General features: G+C 48.0%; 1 protein-coding gene across 1 annotated transcript in view; it reads left to right on the top strand.

The window, feature by feature from the left end:
- The window catches only part of cad (carbamoyl-phosphate synthetase 2, aspartate transcarbamylase, and dihydroorotase), a 51,343-nt gene that overhangs the window by 28,440 nt on the left and 1,818 nt on the right, over nucleotides 1-21,085 (top strand). The window contains 20 exon segments of the mRNA XM_079753913.1: nucleotides 77-295; nucleotides 1,024-1,191; nucleotides 1,489-1,671; nucleotides 2,110-2,214; nucleotides 2,298-2,543; nucleotides 2,776-2,857; nucleotides 5,892-6,058; nucleotides 6,268-6,432; nucleotides 7,390-7,521; nucleotides 7,786-7,990; nucleotides 8,491-8,681; nucleotides 9,171-9,311; nucleotides 9,401-9,496; nucleotides 10,663-10,798; nucleotides 13,154-13,198; nucleotides 13,457-13,638; nucleotides 16,331-16,405; nucleotides 16,547-16,759; nucleotides 16,951-17,076; nucleotides 20,739-20,894. Coding sequence (XP_079610039.1) covers nucleotides 77-295; nucleotides 1,024-1,191; nucleotides 1,489-1,671; nucleotides 2,110-2,214; nucleotides 2,298-2,543; nucleotides 2,776-2,857; nucleotides 5,892-6,058; nucleotides 6,268-6,432; nucleotides 7,390-7,521; nucleotides 7,786-7,990; nucleotides 8,491-8,681; nucleotides 9,171-9,311; nucleotides 9,401-9,496; nucleotides 10,663-10,798; nucleotides 13,154-13,198; nucleotides 13,457-13,638; nucleotides 16,331-16,405; nucleotides 16,547-16,759; nucleotides 16,951-17,076; nucleotides 20,739-20,894 — 3,033 coding nt within the window.

The following is a 21,085-nucleotide window of genomic DNA, read 5'->3' as shown; positions in this document are numbered from 1 at the left end:
TTTATAATACCCTGTGTGAAGTACCTCTCATACAACTCAAAGTACTGCGAGGAAACAGGATACTTAACTTCCACAGGAGATCGATGTGGACGCAGTGGCGTGCGACGGCGTGGTGATCGCCGTGGCGGTGTCGGAGCATGTAGAGAACGCGGGCGTGCACTCCGGGGACGCCACGCTGGTGACCCCACCCCAGGACATCAACCACAAGACCATGGAGCGGATCAAGATGATCGTGCACGCCATCGGCCAGGAGCTGGTGGTCACAGGGCCCTTCAACCTGCAGCTCATAGCCAAGGCACGCCCACACACGCACTGTCGCGGAAATATCAATCATATACAAATTATATTAACCCTGTTTATAGAACTACTATTCACATTAAAATCAACTGTATACATTCTCCCTGTATCTCAAGATACATCTCTTCCTCTCTCTAACTGAGAGAGGTTAAGAAAGTTCACATTTGCATTCCCTCTGGAGCCACCATGTCCGATCCCAAGGCCAGGCCAATCGACTGACTTCTTTGTTATGTAGATTCCTTTAACCTTCTTACAGCCATGCTTGCAGACTTGCAGACCTGTGTATTCCCTATCCACAATGCAACGTTTCCCTATAAGAATCTTGTTCACCCATTGTCTCACTGAATGTATCCTTGGTAACTTTGCCTCCTGTACTTTCCCATGAGCATGTTCTAATATCGAAACAAATATTTTGCTGGCCGACGTGTCCTAAAAAGAAGTTTCTCTTCATCACGCACGCACGCACACGTATGTGTTGGATGTGTGATGCCAACGAACCTTAGCATCATATAACACAGATTTGATGAGGTAGAAAATGAATGGATATCAATTATCAGGGGGTGAATGAGGGATGCTCCGAGACTGATGTTGCCTGTAGGTCTAAGCTTCTCAACAGAAAGGTTTTGTTCCCTATTGAGCTGGTGCCTTCCTCCGTCCAACGGGGGGGTTTGTGTCTCTCCAGTTTCTTCTCCCTGTGCTGAGTGCATCTTCACCGTCTCACTTCAGGACGACCAGCTGAAGGTCATCGAGTGCAACGTCCGCGTCTCTCGCTCCTTTCCATTTGTCTCCAAGACTCTGGGTGTGGATCTGGTTGCCCTGGCGACGCGGGTCATCATGGGCGAGGAGGTGGAGCCCATAGGCCTCATGAGGGGAAAGGGCATCGTCGGAGTCAAGGTAATGGGGTTGGGGCGACATCATCTATCCTTGTCCTAAAGACTTCCTCTACAAGGTCTTAATCTGCGTTCCCCTGAAGTTCCACAAATTAGACTTTGCGTGAATTACCTGAACAACCTTGGAACTGAATGCTGTGTCCTCTCTCAGTAGTGTCAATGCAGGGCTGTAGAGGTCTGCATGGGGCAACACTAGATGGGCCGATTCATTCTGTATGGTTGCACACTTGCACAAATAAAAAGCCAACAAATATCAGGACTGAGCCATAGCTCTTCCTCTTCCTCTCGCTCACCCCCCCAGGTGCCCCAGTTCTCCTTCTCCCGGCTTGCGGGGGCAGACGTGGTGCTGGGGGTGGAGATGGCCAGCACCGGAGAGGTGGCCTGCTTCGGGGAGAACCGCTATGAGGCCTACCTGAAGGCTATGCTCTCCACCGGCTTCAAGATCCCCAAGAAGAACATCCTGCTGTCCATCGGCAGCTACAAGGTACTGGAGTCTTTACCTAGTACCAGGTACTGGAGTCCTAACCTTTGACGTCATAAGACATGGATGTCATAAGTGCGATAACGGCGTACATTGACGCAATATTGGCTTTGAATAATCGGCTTGATTTGTCTGTAATAATTTTGAAACCACAAGAATACGTTACATTTAACATTATCGGCCGATGACTTACAGTACCTGGTATTTCCTGATTGTTTTTATACTTTTAGATGCACACTGGCAAAATTGGGATATAATGGGTGTCATAACAACTTTGCTGTTGTTGACTGATGACCGTTGTCAACAGCCAGTCTCAAGTGGAACCTGCTGCCCCACTTTAAGACTAACAAAAATAGAGCAACCCTTTTGAGTTGCACTGCTGTGTGTGTGTGTGTCTGTGTGTGTGTGTGTGTGTGTGTGTGTGTGTGTGTGTGTGTGTAGAATAAGAGTGAGCTGCTGCCTACGGTGCAGGCGTTGGAGAGTATGGGCTATGATCTGTACGCTAGCCTGGGCACTGCAGACTTCTACAATGAACATGGAGTTAAGGTAACGCCGAATAGTTGTCTACCTTCATCAACCAATAGTTTTAATAGAGTGGCAACATGTTAACCTTTGGATGTGGCCCCCAGGTGAAGGCCGTGGACTGGCCCTTCGAGGAGGAGGTCAGTGAGATCCCCAACAAAGAGAAGCAGCGGAGCATTATGAACTACCTGGAGGAGAACCACTTTGACCTGGTCATCAACCTCTCCATGAGGAACAGTGGGGGCCGACGCCTCTCCTCTTTCGTCACCAAGGGTTACCGGACACGCCGCATGGCCATCGACTACTCCGTCCCCCTCATCATAGACATCAAGTGCACCAAGCTCTTTGTGCAGGTCAACTCATGTCGTCGAAGCCGTCACACTTGTTATTTAATTTGCATTGGAATTAACCAAACTTCCCTTCTCAACTCCCCCTTCATACTTTGTTACAACATACACTACCTTACGGCCTAAACTGCTATTTATACTTAAGTATTTAAACTTTTAAACATATTCCCAAATACACAAACAACTGAACCTTGTCATAGAACGCCCAGGCCTGACCTTTAACCTGCTCTGTCTTTAGGCCCTCCATCAGATCGGCCGCAGCCCTCCTGTGAAGACCCACATCGACTGCATGACCTCTCAGAAGCTGGTGCGGCTCCCAGGTGAGGAGCCAGAGGGACGTAGGACTCACTGTTAGAATAAGACCGAGCCAGAGGGGCGCAGGACTCACTGTTAGAATAAGACCGAGCCAGAGGGGCGCAGGACTCACTGTTAGAATAAGACCGAGCCAGAGGGGCGCAGGACTCACTGTTAGAATAAGACCGAGCCAGAGGGGAGCAGGACTCACTGTTAGAATAAGACCGAGCCAGAGGGGCGCAGGACTCACTGTTAGAATAAGACTGAGCCAGAGGGGCGCAGGACTCACTGTTAGAATAAGACCGAGCCAGAGGGGCGCAGGACTCACTGTTAGAATAAGACCGAGCCAGAGGGACGCAGGACTCACTGTTAGAATAAGACCGAGCCAGAGGGGCGCAGGACTCACTGTTAGAATAAGACCGAGCCAGAGGGGCGCAGGACTCACTGTTAGAATAAGACCGAGCCAGAGGGGCGCAGGACTCACTGTTAGAATAAGACCGAGCCAGAGGGACGCAGGACTCACTGTTAGAATAAGACTGAGCCAGAGGGGCGCAGGACTCACTGTTAGAATAAGACTGAGCCAGAGGGGAGCAGGACTCACTGTTAGAATAAGACCGAGCCAGAGGGGCGCAGGACTCACTGTTAGAATAAGACCGAGCCAGAGGGACGTAGGACTCACTGTTAGAATAAGACCGAGCCAGAGGGACGCAGGACTCACTGTTAGAATAAGACCGAGCCAGAGGGGCGCAGGACTCACTGTTAGAATAAGACCGAGCCAGAGGGGCGCAGGACTCACTGTTAGAATAAGACTGAGCCAGAGGGGAGCAGGACTCACTGTTAGAATAAGACCGAGCCAGAGGGGAGCAGGACTCACTGTTAGAATAAGACCGAGCCAGAGGGGCGCAGGACTCACTGTTAGAATAAGACCGAGCCAGAGGGGCGCAGGACTCACTGTTAGAATAAGACCGAGCCAGAGGGGCGCAGGACTCACTGTTAGAATAAGACTGAGCCAGAGGGGCGCAGGACTCACTGTTAGAATAAGACCGAGCCAGAGGGGCGCAGGACTCACTGTTAGAATAAGACCGAGCCAGAGGGGAGCAGGACTCACTGTTAGAATAAGACCGAGCCAGAGGGGTGCAGGACTCACTGTTAGAATAAGACTGAGCCAGAGGGGCGCAGGACTCACTGTTAGAATAAGACCGAGCCAGAGGGACGCAGGACTCACTGTTAGAATAAGACCGAGCCAGAGGGGCGCAGGACTCACTGTTAGAATAAGACCGAGCCAGAGGGACGCAGGACTCACTGTTAGAATAAGACTGAGCCAGAGGGGCGCAGGACTCACTGTTAGAATACGGTTCACCTGCTGCTCTGTGATGCTTTACCCCAGAGGGGCGCAGGACTCACTGTTAGAATACGGTTCACCTGCTGCTCTGTGATGCTTTACCCCAGAGGGGCGCAGGACCATAACTCATTCAGTCTACTGGCTGCTGTGGTTTGTTCATCTTATTAATATACATATTAAGTATCTTTATATCAATCTTAAGACGCATCTTAGTGCAAAAGAATACTTTTTGAATTCAATGGTTTTATAAATGTGTGCTCATATATAATTATTGTGCGTAGGAATGCACATGTCTTGATATCCCTTTTACATTATTCTTCTTCCGATCAAGCTTGTGCAATTAATGTGGTCAAAACTACCGAACCAATCGATTCCATTCAACATCTGTCACAAAGGTCTAGATCCATACATCTGGGCAATGTATATTTCATATTTGTAAACTTTATACTTCTTTACACTTACTTCTTTTTTATTATTTTTTACAATGGAAGTTGATGGGAGGACGGCGGAGCCGTCCGCCCATTCTCTGACACTTACTACCATAGACTTCGTAACGTGGGTAAATTTTTTATCGTTAACCTTTTTTCAAAGGTTTAACAAATCAAGACACTTATTTCTTAAATAATCAGAAAACAGAATTTCGATTACCTTTTATGCTTTTTTCACAATCACAGTTTGAGTTCCATGTCGGCTTGTTTTCAGTTGGTCTAGTTGATTTACTCTGAGGCTACACCGCGAGGACCTGTAGGCAGTTTTGCCAGATCGGGCAGTGTTTGCCAATCAATTTGACTACATTTTCGACGTTCAGGCAGCGTTTGCCAGATTGGGCTTTTTTTTTGCATTAGGCGAGTACATTCAATTTCGGCTGGTTTTAAAAAGAACTGGCAGGATTATTATATTTCTTTCTACAAACATCAATCAATACCATACCTTTTCATATGGCATATCGTTTGTGCAGCTAGTACCACTATTACTTCAGCTACTACTACTACAGCTAGTACCACTACTACTACTCTCTTCCAGCTTTGACAGTATTACAGTTTAGCTTTTTTTCTAGTATTGACTGTGATTTACATTTTAGGAAGCATATCTAACTACCTCCCTCATCTTACCTACAGAAAACAGATAATTGTTCAAAGGTTGTGTAATTAGGAGAAGACAAGAGACTGAAGTTGATGGTTTCTATGTTCAGTGTCTGATTTCTTTCCAACCATAACTCAACTCATCCACACTCAACTATCAGTCTTTGCATTGGCTATACAACCCTCAGCTGAATTTAACTGAAATATGGTTATGGTTCTTAGCAGATGCCTTTATCCAAAGCGACATGAAAAAAGGTCAAGATCAGAGGCATTTCTATGCACAGTAATCCCTTATGCGTGGATTACATTTTCTATTTTTATTTTTATTTTTAGACACAGGTACCTTCTACCAACACGACTATCTGTAATCAAACATGTCCCTCAGTTCAGGTTTTACACAGCACTCACTCCCCCTTGCCATGAACGAGGGACACACACACACACACACACACACACACACACACACACACACACACACACACACACACACACACACACACACACACACACACACACACACACACAGCAGGGCAGACACTAACATGCACCCCCATCACACAGCAGGGCAGACACTAACATGCACCCCCATCACACAGCAGGGCAGACACTAACATGCGCCCCCCCCCCATCTGACAGGTCTGATAGATGTCCACGTCCACCTGCGGGAGCCCGGGGCCTGCTACAAGGAGGACTTTTCGTCGGGCACGGCTGCAGCCCTGGCAGGGGGGGTCACCATGGTGTGTGCCATGCCCAACACCGCCCCGGCCATCACTGACCAAGCCACACTAGCTCTGGTGCAGAAGGTAACTGCCATACATTGATCTAAACATAATGCTACTTAAACTAACACCATCGGAAGTCCTAAGGTGAGAGGATATCTGACTTCTCCCTTCTTTCAGAAAGACGTTAGAATGTTAAACTTCTACGAATATAAAAAGAAAAGTGAAGGATGTTGTCTTTAGATTCTCTGCTCAGCTTATTGTCTCGAGCCAACACTCTGGTTTCTGTACAGCTGGCAAAGGCCGGCTGCCGCTGTGACTACGCTCTGTACGTAGGAGCTGCCTCCGACAACGCCGGCCTCCTGCCCGCCATCGCCAGCCAGGCGGTCGGCCTCAAGATGTACCTCAACGACACCTACTCCACCCTCAAGATGGACAACGTGGGACTCTGGATGGAGGTACCTGGAAATATAAACAGGACTTCAATACGACTGCTGTAGTTTGGAAATGTTCGACCATCAATGTCCCGATCGGTATCGGTCCGATATTGGCCCATTACGCTGGATCGGATATCGGAGGGGAGTAAGAAATATGATCCGATCCGCACAGCGTGTCACGTGATAACAGTTAGTCGTCAATTAGGAGCATGTGCATGAGAGCTACCTGTTGAAAAACCATGTCAGCAGTGCGGCTGTATTTCAACCTAAAAGGAGAATAAAGTGCAACCGCCTGGGCCGAGCTGTTGCACGCCTCTCCTCGGCTGTTGCTGAGGAGAGGCGCGGTCACGTCACACGCACCAACCTCGGCTACAGCGGATCACAGCTGCTGTGATAGCCACAAGCATGGCGATCATAAAAGCTAACCCTTTCGGATTTCGCGGACGTCCAACCGATTTTAAAATGATTAATCAATTGGAAATATGATTATAATAAATTGGCTGTTTGTGTATGGGGACCCCCATTTATATGGCTAGAGGCTATTATTATTTGTTCAGACTAAAACAAATTATCGGAAAGGTATCGGCAGCTAGCCTAAGCTATGGTATCGGTATTGTAAGTGAAAAAGTGGTATCGGGACATCCCTAATCAATATAGTCCATCTATTTTAGACTAAGTCAGTCGTTACACGGTAGCAGGAAGATCATGAACCACAATCATAAATCATGCAAGGATTTGGCTGAAAAGAGTCCATCCCAAGTGGCTCAGAAAAAAGGCATGTGGTGTCGTAGAGAAGTGCTCCTGCTCCACAGCCACGCTAAAAGACAACGGCACAGAGCAGCCTAGCTACAGGAATAACAAAACAAGAGCTTATTTCAATTCAAAAAAAAAATTCTCCAAGTGGTAGTGCAAGCAGCCGCAGTACAGAAGAAGTGTTCCAATAATAACCTGTGTGTGTGTGTGTGTGTGTGTGTGTAGCACTTTGAGAAGTGGCCCAAGCACCTGCCCATTGTGGCGCACGCGGAGAAGCAGACAGTGGCGGCTGTCCTGATGGTGGCCCAGCTCTACCAGCGCTCGGTTCACATCTGCCACATCGCCAAGAAGGAGGAGGTGAGCTCACCAAGCCTCTGGGACCTCTTCGGACACGGTCTGCTTCTGCTGGCGCCATCGCTGCTGTTGTGCAATCGAATGGGATTAGCGTTGATGGGGATTTATTGCTGTCACTCAGAGCTTTTCCAATGACTGAAAAACCCAGAATGAAATCCTGTGTGTTTATGGGTTGACCATGTTCTGTACAGTTATATATAATGACAAAATCCTCCATAAAAGTGAGTTAAACAACGTGAAGTAGTGATCAGCTCCTGCTCTCTGCAGATTCTGATTGTGCGTGCGGCCAAGCAGAAGGGCATCCAGGTGACGTGTGAGGTGGCCCCCCACCACCTCTTCCTGTGTGAGGACAACATGGCCGACATCGGGGGGGAGGGCTGGGCCCAGGTGAGGCCCATGCTGGGGTCCCGTGCTGACATGGAGGCCCTCTGGGAGAACCTGGACATCATAGACTGCTTCGCCACAGACCACGGTCAGTACTCAGGCCAGTGGAGGCGGGCCCTTCACACTGGAGCAGCCAGCTGGCTGTCATCCAACGTAACCGGGGGGGGGGATCCGGAAGGTTGCTAGTTCGATCCCTGGCTCCTCCTAGACGAGTGTCACAGTGTCCCTGAGCGAGACACTTAACCCTGACTGCCCCCGATGAGCTGGAGGTCGCTCTGCATGGTTGACCCCGCCGTCGGGGTGTGGCTGGGGGAATGGGAGAGGCCACTGGTTAGAAAGGCGCTGTATGAAGGCAGTCTCCTTACCGTCCAGTCTCTGTGTGGTTGACTCTGCCGTCGGGGTGTGGCTGGGTGAATGGGAGAGGCCACTGGTTAGAAAGGCGCTGTATGAAGGCAGTCTCCTTACCGTCCGATCTCTGTGTGGTTGACTCTGCCGTCGGGGTGTGGCTGGGTGAATGGGAGAGGCCACTGGTTAGAAAGGCGCTGTATGAAGGGCTCCTTACCGTCCGGTCTCTGTGTGGTTGTTCAGCTCCTCACTCCCTGGAGGAGAAGAGTGGGCAGAACCCGCCCCCCGGCTACCCGGGTCTGGAGACCATGCTTCCGCTTCTGCTCACCGCCGTGAGTGACGGACGCCTCAGCCTCGACGACATCATCCGCCGTCTCTACGACAACCCACGCAGGATCTTCTCCCTGCCCGCCCAGGACAACACCTACGTAGAGGTGCGTGTTTGTGGCCCATATGTCCCAGCTCAAGATCATGTTTAATGGTGTTTGTATTGCTCCTGCCAGAACAACCGTGGTGAGGAGTCTTCTTTGCCAATTTACTTTTTTTGCTTTATTGTGAGGCTGTTTATCATAATCCCAAACAATTTTATGAGTGTTGGCACATATATTCATAGTAGTATCAAACCACACTTTGAGTACATAGATTTTTTTTTATTAACATGAACAGATATACAATATGCTGACTCTATGGCCCGCCACTGTCATTCAATGGGTCCCTAGAGGGTTAGTTGATTTGGTAGCTGACATCGGAAGGTTTCTCTGTGCGTGAACTGTGCGAGCTAGTCCGCAAAGAAAATGGTTCACACGGCTATGTGTCGCCCTTAGCTTTGAAGAGCAAAGCCGACAGTCTTTACGGCCACAATCTATGTGGTTGCCGGCAGCGGTCTGGACTACGCCTCTGAGTAGCTGAGTGTGTGTCCCCAGGTTGATCTGGAGCAGGACTGGGTCATCCCCAAGGCCATGCAGTTCACCAAGTCCAAGTGGACCCCCTTCCAGGGGATGAAGGTCCGGGGCAAGGTGCGGCGGGTGGTTCTGCGTGGGGAGGTGGCCTACATCGACGGCCAGGTGAGAAGCGGTTCACTGCAGCCTTGTTGCAGGTCGCTGTCAGGCCCCCGCGTGGCTGAAGAGCCCTGATGGCTCTCTTCCTCCCCCAGGTGTTGGTATCTCCTGGGTATGGAGAGGACGTGAGGACCTGGCCCACAGTGACCAGTACCCAGCTCTCTCCTGAAGCCGTCAAAGAACCCTCCCTGGTACCCACACACACCACACCGTCACCTTTTTTTATTTTACTATTTTAAATGATATATATATATTGTGGCGAGGTAGAGAAATCAATAGCTTTAGGTCACTTTATTGCTTAAGCACAATCAGAGACGTAACAATTATTCCACCGGAAATTACATTTATTAAATTAATTCAATTGCTAATTCAACCGCATTTGCCCGAGTCCATAATATCAACAAAACTATTGAACTGAACCATTGTAAAGGTGTTTTGTGTGCCTATTTTGCAGATTTTTGTAATGTTTGATCTCGGGCAATAACAATTTCCTTTATGTTCAAATTAAAATGATTTATATTCTACAATAAGGAACCTTGCAAAGTATAGGCTTACTTATTTGTTTTTATCTGTATACTAAACTTAGTTTTCTGTATCTGTATACTTAAAAATAGTTTTTTTTCTGTTCTATTTTTTCCTGCTAAGGAAGACTGATCTGATCTACAAAGAGGATAGTGGACATTATTAAAAGTCAGAATTCCGAGATTAAAGTTGGCATTCTGACTTTAAACTCAGAACTCCAAAAAAAGAATCACGTGTCCCTAATCCTCTTCCATAGATATCCGATATACAAATAATAGCATTATGATACATTTAATGTGTAAATCACTTTTTGTGTGTACAATCTTAAAGCGCATACAACTGAGTCATTAACGTTTAAAGTATAATAAAATACAAGACTGAGGCCTGTCAAGGGTTGAGTTTCAAGCTGACTGGTTTGGTTGCTAGTTGGCCGATTGGGCTGCAGGTTAAGTGGCCCATCGTTTCCAAGGGAGTTTTAAAACTGGCCTACTATGAAGAGTAATTGGGGACCCCTGATCTAGTTCATTAGCTTACCTATCAAACAGCAATTACAGATCGTTAACCTAGTAAGGTAACCATACCAACCTGCAGTTAACCTTTTTAAGTTGGTTATTCTAACCCTTACAAGCCTGTGGTTAGGGTTTGTTAACCTAAGCCGAACAAGCCTGCAATTTGGTTGGTTAACCTAACCCTAAAAAGTCTGCAGTTTGGGTTAGTTAACTTAGTCAGCTAATTAACCTAACCTGAACATCCTGTGCTTTGGGTTTGTTCAGAGTTAACCCGAGCCTAGAGCCCTGTGATTGGGGTTATTTAACTAACCCTGTGTTTGGTCCAGACCCCTGAGCCCCTGAAGCCCACCCCGCCCCGCGAGGTCTCGGTGCGGACCCGGGCCGCCAGCCCACGCCGTGCTGAGGGACGCTACATGCTGCCCCCCCGTGTACACCGCTCCTCTGACCCAGGCCTGGCCCCAGGTACTACACTACCCACAATGCTTTGCCTTCGCCACACTGTTTCAACAATTTGTCAATAAATATGATACTTTTTTAACCACCTAATCGTCAAATCCAACCGGCGGGCAAGTTTTAGTTACACCACCCCTTCCCCTCAACATGCTGGGTCAATTTTCGGCATGAGGTTGAGTGATAGTCATGTCATACACCGTTTGAAAGCTTAGAATCTCAGGAATGTCAACCAATGTCAACCATTCGGTGGAATAAATATGTTTAGCAAATATAGATCAAATATATCCTAGTGTCTTAGGTCAAAATAGCCCCCTCACCCTCCCCCTCCCTTGGTGCATTCTTACTTTATCGTCGTTGTGGATATCCTTAGCAATGAGTTGATACTTCATGTTGGGTCTTGAAATATTCATTAGAGTCCACAGAAATTGAATATCAATATTATTTAGTCTAATTACATTGTGTATATGCATAAGCCATCTTATACAAAGCAGCCAAAAAATAGAAAACCATAACCCTGCAATGTTTTTTTGTAGAAAACTGCGATTTAGGGTTTGTATTCCGCTATTGTCGTCTGATTCATGGTATCCACTGTGTTCGCCAGGGTCTCACGATGACGTAGAGCCCTCACACATGTCTGAAAGACCAATACTTCTTTGTAAACAAGCCTTACAAGCCAATGAGGCGATCACTATCAAAACGTGGCATGTATACTTTGATTGACAGCTACACCAGCAAGACAGCAAGTGTCCCTCCTCCAGGAGCTAGGTGTTTGTTTTCAGCACTATTACTTTTTCAGGAGTGTCAGGAGTTTCAAGACAAATCAGCGCAAGAGCACTGGCAATAATCATGACTCATAAACTTGCCCCTGTGTGTTCAAATCTCTGAAAAGTAAGTGCTTAAAACTCAGTTCTGAATAAATACATTGCAATGGTGTAAATGTACACCTTGCATGTTTTAAAAATAAATATTCAGTTTCAAAACTTTTTGTCCATGCATGAACACCTGTTTGCAGAACCCTATTTACAAGGTTTAAACAAATTAATACACTGGGAGAACTCTGCAAATCTGTTGGTGGAAATTAAGAAGGGAAAATGGAACAAAATCAATTTTTACAACCTTTTTTACAAGGTGTCGAGTTTTCAAAAACAGACTTACAGGCCTTTGAAACTTTTTTTTTCCATTTTTGAATTATGAAAGGATTCTAATCCCATAAGCAATAGTGATCTTTGCCACGACATTTGACTTGCACTCCACAATGTTGAGTTTGATTTCATAAAACCACCATAAACAGAAAATCTTTCCACTAGTTGAGAAATAGTATTTTAAAAACCAGTTTCGTTGCTTTAAACATGGTTATATGGCAAAGATAATCCTCAACATGGTAATCTATGCCAACGTTCCTCTCTGCTTCGAACACGGTAACATTGTCTTTATCACGCTGAAGGGCCTTTTAGTAAACTCCTTGACGTCACGCCCAAGGGCCAAATGTGAGTGTATGTGACAGGTAGAGCTCTGGCTGGGCAGCTGTTGACGGCGCCGTACGAGAGCGGGTAAAGCTTCTCCGACACTTGCTCTTTGAGTACCACATGGGTTATTTTTCAGGAAAACATACTTTATTCTAAATAACTAATGCCTCCAAATGACAATCTGGTTCAGATTATCTGAAGTCATATCTGATCTTAAATTTAGCATTTAGATTGTGTAAAAAAAATGCTGACTTGTCTGAATTCAAAATATGCTAATCAGCTAAGATTATTCTTCCAATCACAGGTTTGCTTTTGAACGTAGCAGGAACTTCAAAATCACCTAGCACATAGAGGGTTCCTCCCTTAGCATGTTTAAAAGTTTGACCATGACATCGCAGTGAGCTATTCCTAATAAACTCAATCCACCTTCACATAGAGAGGGCCCAAAATCGCACGGTTGTGTACCTGTCTGTGTGGGGTTTTTCTGGTAGAAAAAAACCCTGGTGTGGACCAACAAAGGCCGGCCCTGACAGAGGCATGGTTGGGAGGAACGACCCCGTGAATCGTTTTAACAGAGCTGTCTCTGGGGTCAGCGGTGGAGGGCTGTGAAGACATCTCGAGACTGCTCGCAGCACTTTGTTTTTGCTTTTGTTAGACACCTAATCTGGTCAAAACGTCAAATCATTCAAAGAATCACATTAATATTGACTTTTTTTGTGTTTTGTGTTTGTTTGGACTAAATCCAATCAAATGTGTTTAGTTTTATATCACTCCTTTACCCAGGTTCAAATCATACCAAGCTGCTCCCTTGTCGACTCCTCTTGTTTCACTCGCAGGTCAAGTTATGCTGATTAAAGTCTCCTAATGCCTGTGACTCTGCTCTCTCTAAACCCCTCAGCCGAAGAGACAAAGGACAGATCTCTGAGGAGGCCGATTGATGAAGGTTTGCCGAAACTTGGACTTATGGCAGTGCTATGAAGGGCAAAACCTCCCCGCTAACCCTGCAACGCAAACAGCTTCTCAGGCTAACTATCGTCACTGCGCAACACATGCATGGCTGCAGAATGCGCCTAGTGCTTCATGAATACGCTGCTCTTCGTCAGTGTGCCAGTGTGTTGCTTTAAGGAATTGCTGCACGTGTTTTAAACTGTGATTCACAGTATCAAACAATGTTTTAAATGCTAATGCTTGTTCTTTGCAGAGCTGATGGTTCCTGTCAGTCTGGGTGCCGGGGACGGCTACAGCCACCCCCCTCCGCTGTCACGCCTCCTCTCTCCCCAGGCAGGGCAGTCGCTCCCCGTCTCCCACCTGCAGATCTCCCCTCTACTGCATCCGCTGGTGGGCCAGCACATCCTGTCAGTAAGACAGTTCAGCAAGGAGCAGGTACAGAGAACACAGCTCTATAGGACGGAACACCGCAGAACACAGCTCTATAGGAGCAGAACACAGCTCTATAGGAGCAGAACACAGCTCTATAGGAGCAGAACACAGCTCTATAGGAGCAGAACACAGCTCTATAGGAGCAGAACACAGCTCTATAGGAGCAGAACACAGCTCTATAGGAGCAGAACACGGCTCTATAGGAGCAGAACACGGCTCTATAGGAGCAGAACACAGCTCTATAGGAGCAGAACACCGCAGAACACAGCTCTATAGGAGCAGAACACCACAGAACACAGCTCTGTAGGAGCAGAACACGGCTCTATAGGAGCAGAACACAGCTCTATAGGAGCAGAACACCGCAGAACACAGCTCTATAGGAGCAGAACACCGCAGAACACAGCTCTATAGGAGCAGAACACAGCTCTATAGGAGTAGAACACCACAGAACACAGCTCTATAGGAGCAGAACACCGCAGAACACAGCTCTATAGGAGCAGAACACCACAGAGCACAGCTCTATAGGAGCAGAACACGGCTCTATAGGAGCAGAACACAGCTCTATAGGAGCAGAACACCGCAGAACACAGCTCTATAGGAGCAGAACACCGCAGAACACAGCTCTATAGGAGCAGAACAGCTCTATAGGAGCAGAACACAGCTCTATAGGAGCAGAACACAGCTCTATAGGAGCAGAACACAGCTCTATAGGAGCAGAACACGGCTCTATAGGAGCAGAACACGGCTCTATAGGAGCAGAACACAGCTCTATAGGAGCAGAACACCGCAGAACACAGCTCTATAGGAGCAGAACACCACAGAACACAGCTCTATAGGAGCAGAACACGGCTCTATAGGAGCAGAACACAGCTCTATAGGAGCAGAACACCGCAGAACACAGCTCTATAGGAGCAGAACACCGCAGAACACAGCTCTATAGGAGCAGAACACAGCTCTATAGGAGTAGAACACCACAGAACACAGCTCTATAGGAGCAGAACACAGCTCTATAGGAGCAGAACACAGCTCTATAGGAGCAGAACACCACAGAACACAGCTCTATAGGAGCAGAACACAGCTCTATAGGAGCAGAACACCGCAGAACACAGCTCTATAGGAGCAGAACACGGCTCTATAGGAGCAGAACACGGCTCTATAGGAGCAGAACACCGCAGAACACAGCTCTATAGGAGCAGAACACCACAGAACACAGCTCTATAGGAGCAGAACACCGCAGCACACAGCTCTATAGGAGCAGAACACAGCTCTATAGGAGCAGAACACCGCAGCACACAGCTCTATAGGAGCAGAACACAGCTCTATAGGAGCAGAACACCACAGAACACAGCTCTATAGGAGCAGAACACCGCAGAACACAGCTCTATAGGAGCAGAACACGGCTCTATAGGAGCAGAACACCGCAGAACACAGCTCTATAGGAGCAGAACACCGCAGCACACAGCTCTATAGGAGCAGAACACAGCTCTATAGGAGCAGAACACCGCAGAACACAGCTCTATAGGAGCAGAACACCGCAGAACACAGCTCTATAGGAGCAGAACACGGCTCTATAGGAGCAGAACACCACAGAACACAGCTCTATAGGAGCAGAACACCACAGAACACAGCTCTATAGGAGCAGAACACAGCTCTATAGGAGCAGAACACCACAGAACACAGCTCTATAGGAGCAGAACACCGCAGAACACAGCTCTATAGGAGCAGAACACGGCTCTATAGGAGCAGAACACCGCAGAACACAGCTCTATAGGAGCAGAACACCGCAGCACACAGCTCTATAGGAGCAGAACACAGCTCTATAGGAGCAGAACACCGCAGAACACAGCTCTATAGGAGCAGAACACCACAGAACACGGCTCTATAGGAGCAGAACACGGCTCTATAGGAGCAGAACACAGCTCTATAGGAGCAGAACACCGCAGAACACAGCTCTATAGGAGCAGAACACCGCAGCACACAGCTCTATAGGAGCAGAACACAGCTCTATAGGAGCAGAACACCGCAGAACACAGCTCTATAGGAGCAGAACACCACAGAACACAGCTCTATAGGAGCAGAACACGGCTCTATAGGAGCAGAACACCACAGAACACAGCTCTATAGGAGCAGAACACCACAGAACACAGCTCTATAGGAGCAGAACACAGCTCTATAGGAGCAGAACACAGCTCTATAGGAGCAGAACACCACAGAACACAGCTCTATAGGAGCAGAACACCGCAGAACACAGCTCTATAGGAGCAGAACACGGCTCTATAGGAGCAGAACACCGCAGAACACAGCTCTATAGGAGCAGAACACCGCAGCACACAGCTCTATAGGAGCAGAACACAGCTCTATAGGAGCAGAACACCGCAGAACACAGCTCTATAGGAGCAGAACACCACAGAACACGGCTCTATAGGAGCAGAACACGGCTCTATAGGAGCAGAACACCACAGAACACAGCTCTATAGGAGCAGAACACCACAGAACACAGCTCTATTGGAGCAGAACACGGCTCTATAGGAGCAGAACACGGCTCTATAGGAGCAGAACACCACAGAACACAGCTCTATAGGAGCAGAACACCACAGAACACAGCTCTATAGGAGCAGAACACGGCTCTCTAGAAAAACTTATTGTTTTCCTCAGTTTACATTTGTTGTGGTTTTTTTTTGTTGTCATTTTTCAGATCTCCCACCTTTTCAATGTTGCCCACAATCTGCGTCTCCTGGTGCAGAAGGAGCGCAGCCTGGACATCATGAAGGTAGGGCTGTGTGGGGGGTGGGTGTCCTAAACATGGGGGTTTCCCAGGCTTAACATCTGCGCGGTGTGTGCCCTCAGAGCAGCCGAGTGACTCCTGATAACAGCCTAGAAATTGATTCCAGTAATAATGCTGCTGTCGCAGGGCAAGGTGATGGCGTCCATGTTCTACGAGGTCAGCACACGCACCAGCAGCTCGTTCGCTGCGGCCATGCAGCGCCTGGGCGGCTCAGTGGTACACTTCAGCGAGGCCACCTCCTCCTCCCAGAAGGGCGAGTCCCTGGCCGACTCGGTCCAGACCATGAGCGGATACGCTGACGTCCTGGTGCTCCGGCACCCCAAGCCCGGTGCTGTTGAGGTGTGTGTGTGTGTGTGTGTGTGTGTGTGTGTGTGTGTCTGAGTGTGTGTGTGTGTGTGTGTGTGTGTGTGTGTGTGTGTGTGTGTGTGTGTGTGTGTGTGTGAACCTGTTTATAGATGCAGTGGTTCACTATAGTTCTCTTGTATCCTTCCATTATATCTGGACCTGTCCCCCATTGCCATGACGACCAGATGGCCTCTCGTCACTGTCGCAAGCCAGTGATCAACGCTGGGGACGGGGTGGGCGAGCACCCCACCCAGGCACTGCTGGACGTGTTCACCATCAGAGAGGAGCTGGGGACGGTCAACGGGATGACGGTAAGGGGACAGCCGACCTTAACCTGGTGTCGGGTCCACACGCATTCATGCTCCACTAAATAAAGGTACGGCCCCACCTCAGAAAATCAGCATTTTTGCATAGGGAACCATTGGTTTAGGCGCGTAGATGCGTTACACGCGCTAAAGCAGCGCGTTAGCCGCGTTTTTACGCGCCAAACGCACCTACACGCGGACTTCAAAAAATGTAAACTTTTTACGCTCCTACGCGTGACGCTTAGCCGCGATAGCCAATCAGCGTTGAGCTTGACCCGACGTCACTGGCAGAGAGACGGAGGACGCACAGAAGCAGAAAGAACATGGACGACCAAGTCCATGTTCTATGTTGTTATTTTGTTATAGTATTTTTTAAATAAAATATTTTTATTAACTCTTCTCTCAATATAGGATTTTAAGCATCTAGCATGCACGGACACAAATAAACATAAATTTTTCTACTTAATATAACAATTTTAATAACAATTTAATAATAATGAAGGAATCATTGCTTTTGTTTTGTGTGGGGTTGCTTGTGCACTGCACTAGATGTCGTTCTGCAACCTGACGGTTCCTTCTTCCAAGAAGTAGGAGGTGAAGTTCTCGCGGATCAGAATGGCCGCTCTCCCCAGCCTCGGCAGAGGAAATAGATGTATGCACTTTCAGAACATGCGCCCGAACAAGTTCTCCCGGTTATGTAGATAGTTTTTGATTACAGAATGCGCTGATTTTGATGGAGTAATTAGGCTATAAAACCGCAACTTACCGGAGACAGATGGATAGGCGCTCCGCAGCTGATATGGAGCGCCTGTAGTTGGTGTCCTGACGGGAGATCCTGGCACCAACCCGAGCTAGCAGGTCATCGAACATGGCCGCAGTCAACCGAAAATACCGCTGGAACCGGCCGTCATCCAGGCGGAGTTCCTGGAGGAGGTGGTGAAACTCATCCAGCTGTGAGCGCCTACAGAGGATATCTTGCACCCAAACACGGCGGCATTTGGGTTTCCTACGTTCCTCGGACTCCCACAACAAATACAGCACAGCGATGGTGGTTATCTCAGCCATGTTTGTGGAGCAAAAGAAAAATAGCGGGGGAAAATAAGTTTTTGATCTCATCTAGCTGCGTAGGCGCGTAAGACACATTAGGTGCGTTGAACCATTTTTGTGACACACAATGATCAAGTGGCAGGTTAGGTGCATAACGCGTTTGGTGTGGCCGTACCTTAAGGCATTTTCCTGGACATTTGCTGTGCTGGTATTCGGATTAATCGATAGAAGACCAACTCTGTCCTTATCCATAATTTCACCTGATTGCCTCCATTACAAAAATTGAGATGGAGAAAAGATGGGATTTATTTAATTTGTAATAAGTATCAGTGTTGCTTCCTGCTGACTTCTTATGAATCGGCAACTTGTCCCTGATTGGTCCAGGGGAATCAGATTTTCTGGTCAATGCAGTTCTTGTGCCTACTAGCAATGTTACGCTGTTTCCGGAAGTCAGGCAATCTCTACTTCAGCGGCAGGCTATTCAGCCTCGTCATTTGGCCAGCCTCCTCTGACCCACAGGCCAGCCTCCTCTGACCTACAGGCCAGCCTCCTCTGACCCACAGGCCAGCCTCCTCTGACCCACAGGCCAGCCTCCTCTGACCCACAGGCCAGCCTCATCAACACTACCTCCACTGTGCCGGTGCAGGGATCCCCTAAACAACAACTCTTGAGTGGTTCTGGGTCAGGCCCCCCTGAAGCCGAGGGCCTCTACCGACCTGGAGGGGATCCCAGAGGCTTTCCCAGAGCTTGGACTCAGAGTGTGATGCTTCAGCACAGTGGGGATTTAACAGCCTCTTTCTGCTGCTGCCCCCAACACAGCCCACAACAATGGACTGCTGTTGGTCAAAGAAACTTAATCCCAGCTCCCTTTAAACCTCTTTTGCCCTCTGCTCCTTTTATTCTTGCGTTTAAACTAATTTAGTTAGTTTTGTTTAATTTAATTTGTCATATTTCTGGAAATTCTCGTTGCATCCTGACGGCAATCAGTAAATTGACTGCTCAGACAAAAATATAAAATAACTTGGTATCTCTGGATGTCGCAGGCCTGTAATCAGCCCATCCAATCGTTTAACTGAAATGGTTGGCTCCCTTACCTGTCTGTCTACCTTCCTACCCTGCAACCTGCTATCTTTGACCCTGCACTCATTGTGCATGACTGGAGTCTTCCATCACATTTGTTAATAAAAGATTTATGGTATTAGTACGCTGAAGTCCTAGTGCAGATAGGCCTAACGTGGCTCCTCCGATGTGTAATTAGACTATTGTTCAGAGGGCCACTGCCACGTTGTTCTCACGATCGTCAGTCCCATCCTGTGGTTCCACCGGCTCCTCCCATAGATCCTCTCTGGCATCCATGGCATTTGATATGCAGTGTTTCTTGAACCTGTTGATGATGCTCTCTGGGGAAACTGCTTCCCATGCTTAGAGGATCAATTCACAGAGCAGACGTTCTCAAGGCTTTTGAACCTTCCAGACGGTGTGGGTTAGGTTAGGGACAGGAGCTACTCTGTGCATCTCTTGCGCAGATTGTCCTTGAAGGGCTTGTTAACAACCACATCCAACACCTGTAGCTGCCTTGTCCTCCCCGCTGTGATGACTTGGTCGCCCTTCATAGCTCGCATTTGGGTTTTAACTGGCTCAGTCAAGTGTCCCCAGAATGAATCCAACAGCATCATGTTCCTCTCCCTCCTGAGTCCCTCACGCTGTCTGGGCACACCACCTTGAGCCAGTCCACTGCTGCTCAGTGTCCACCCAGCCCTTTTCCTGGGCACGTATCATGATGACAACTGGTATTGCCTCCTGAGGTAACTTAAAATCCCGTACAGGGGGAGATTGGTTCAATCTGCGAGGCATGCTAACATGACGCTGGCTCAGTTCTTTTAGTTTCCGATTGACTTTACTACGTCACCTCTATTGTGTACAGTAACATGATGGCATTTCAAAATCAACTTGTTTGATCAGCATTGCCGATCTGCTCCAGAGGCTATGATCACACAGCACTGAAGAGACAGAAGCTTTACTCTGGAGTCTGAGGGAAAGCGCATGGCAAGACTTGTCCTGCGGTGCTGGTCCATTACGCTGCATCGTTCTTCTGCTTCATTGGTCAACATGATCCTAACATTGGCCTCAGAGAACCTCCTCAGTGGTGGTTTAACCTGGCCTACCTTTGAGCCACCTTGTTGATTGAACATCATTCTTCTGCTTCATTGGTCAACATGATCCTAACATTGGCATCAGAGAACCTCCTCAGTGGTGGTTTAACCTGGCCTGCCTTTGAGCCACTGTGTTCCAGTCTCTCCACCTTGTTGTGGTGAGGAAGAGCTTCAGTAACAACATGTGTTATCAGGGGAGGAGGGTCCGCGTGCCGTCCTGGCTGAGGCCAGCTGTGTCCTTTTGAAGTTGGGCCACATCTGTTGTTGTGAATGTATATTGATATTAAGACTATACCCAGAATATGAGACGACCCCATACATTTCATGGAAAGAAATCTCGGGTTCAATGCAGTATTTTAAAGAGATGTGTTATTGTGCCTCCTAAAGAACCGTGTAAATGAGTTATTCAAGGTCAGGATTAATAATAAGCTGATGATGACCTTCTAACGTGCGTTCTGTGACCTCCAGATCACCATGGTGGGAGACCTTAAACACGGGCGCACGGTGCACTCCCTGGCCAAGCTGCTGACCCAGTACCGCATCACGCTGCGCTATGTGGCCCCTCCCAACCTCCACATGCCCGCCCAGATCCTGGACTTCGTGGCCTCCAAAGGCATCAAGCAGGTAGGGCCAGGGGGAGTGTCTCAGACGTGGGGCTGCATGTTCAGATAATGGAAGGGGGACTCTAGTCAATCAGTACTTTTACATGAACACAGGAATGCCAATTTGCATTGGTGACCAGTTAACTCATGTCCGTATAAACCCAAATGGTGTGCATGCTAATCCCTCACCTGAATAACAACCAAATCTTCTAA

Source organism: Pollachius pollachius (assembly GCF_949987615.1).
Source record: "Pollachius pollachius genome assembly, chromosome: 16".
Taxonomy (NCBI): domain Eukaryota; kingdom Metazoa; phylum Chordata; class Actinopteri; order Gadiformes; family Gadidae; genus Pollachius; species Pollachius pollachius.
Note: the sequence above shows the minus strand (reverse complement) of the source record. Positions and strands in the feature narration are given on the sequence as shown.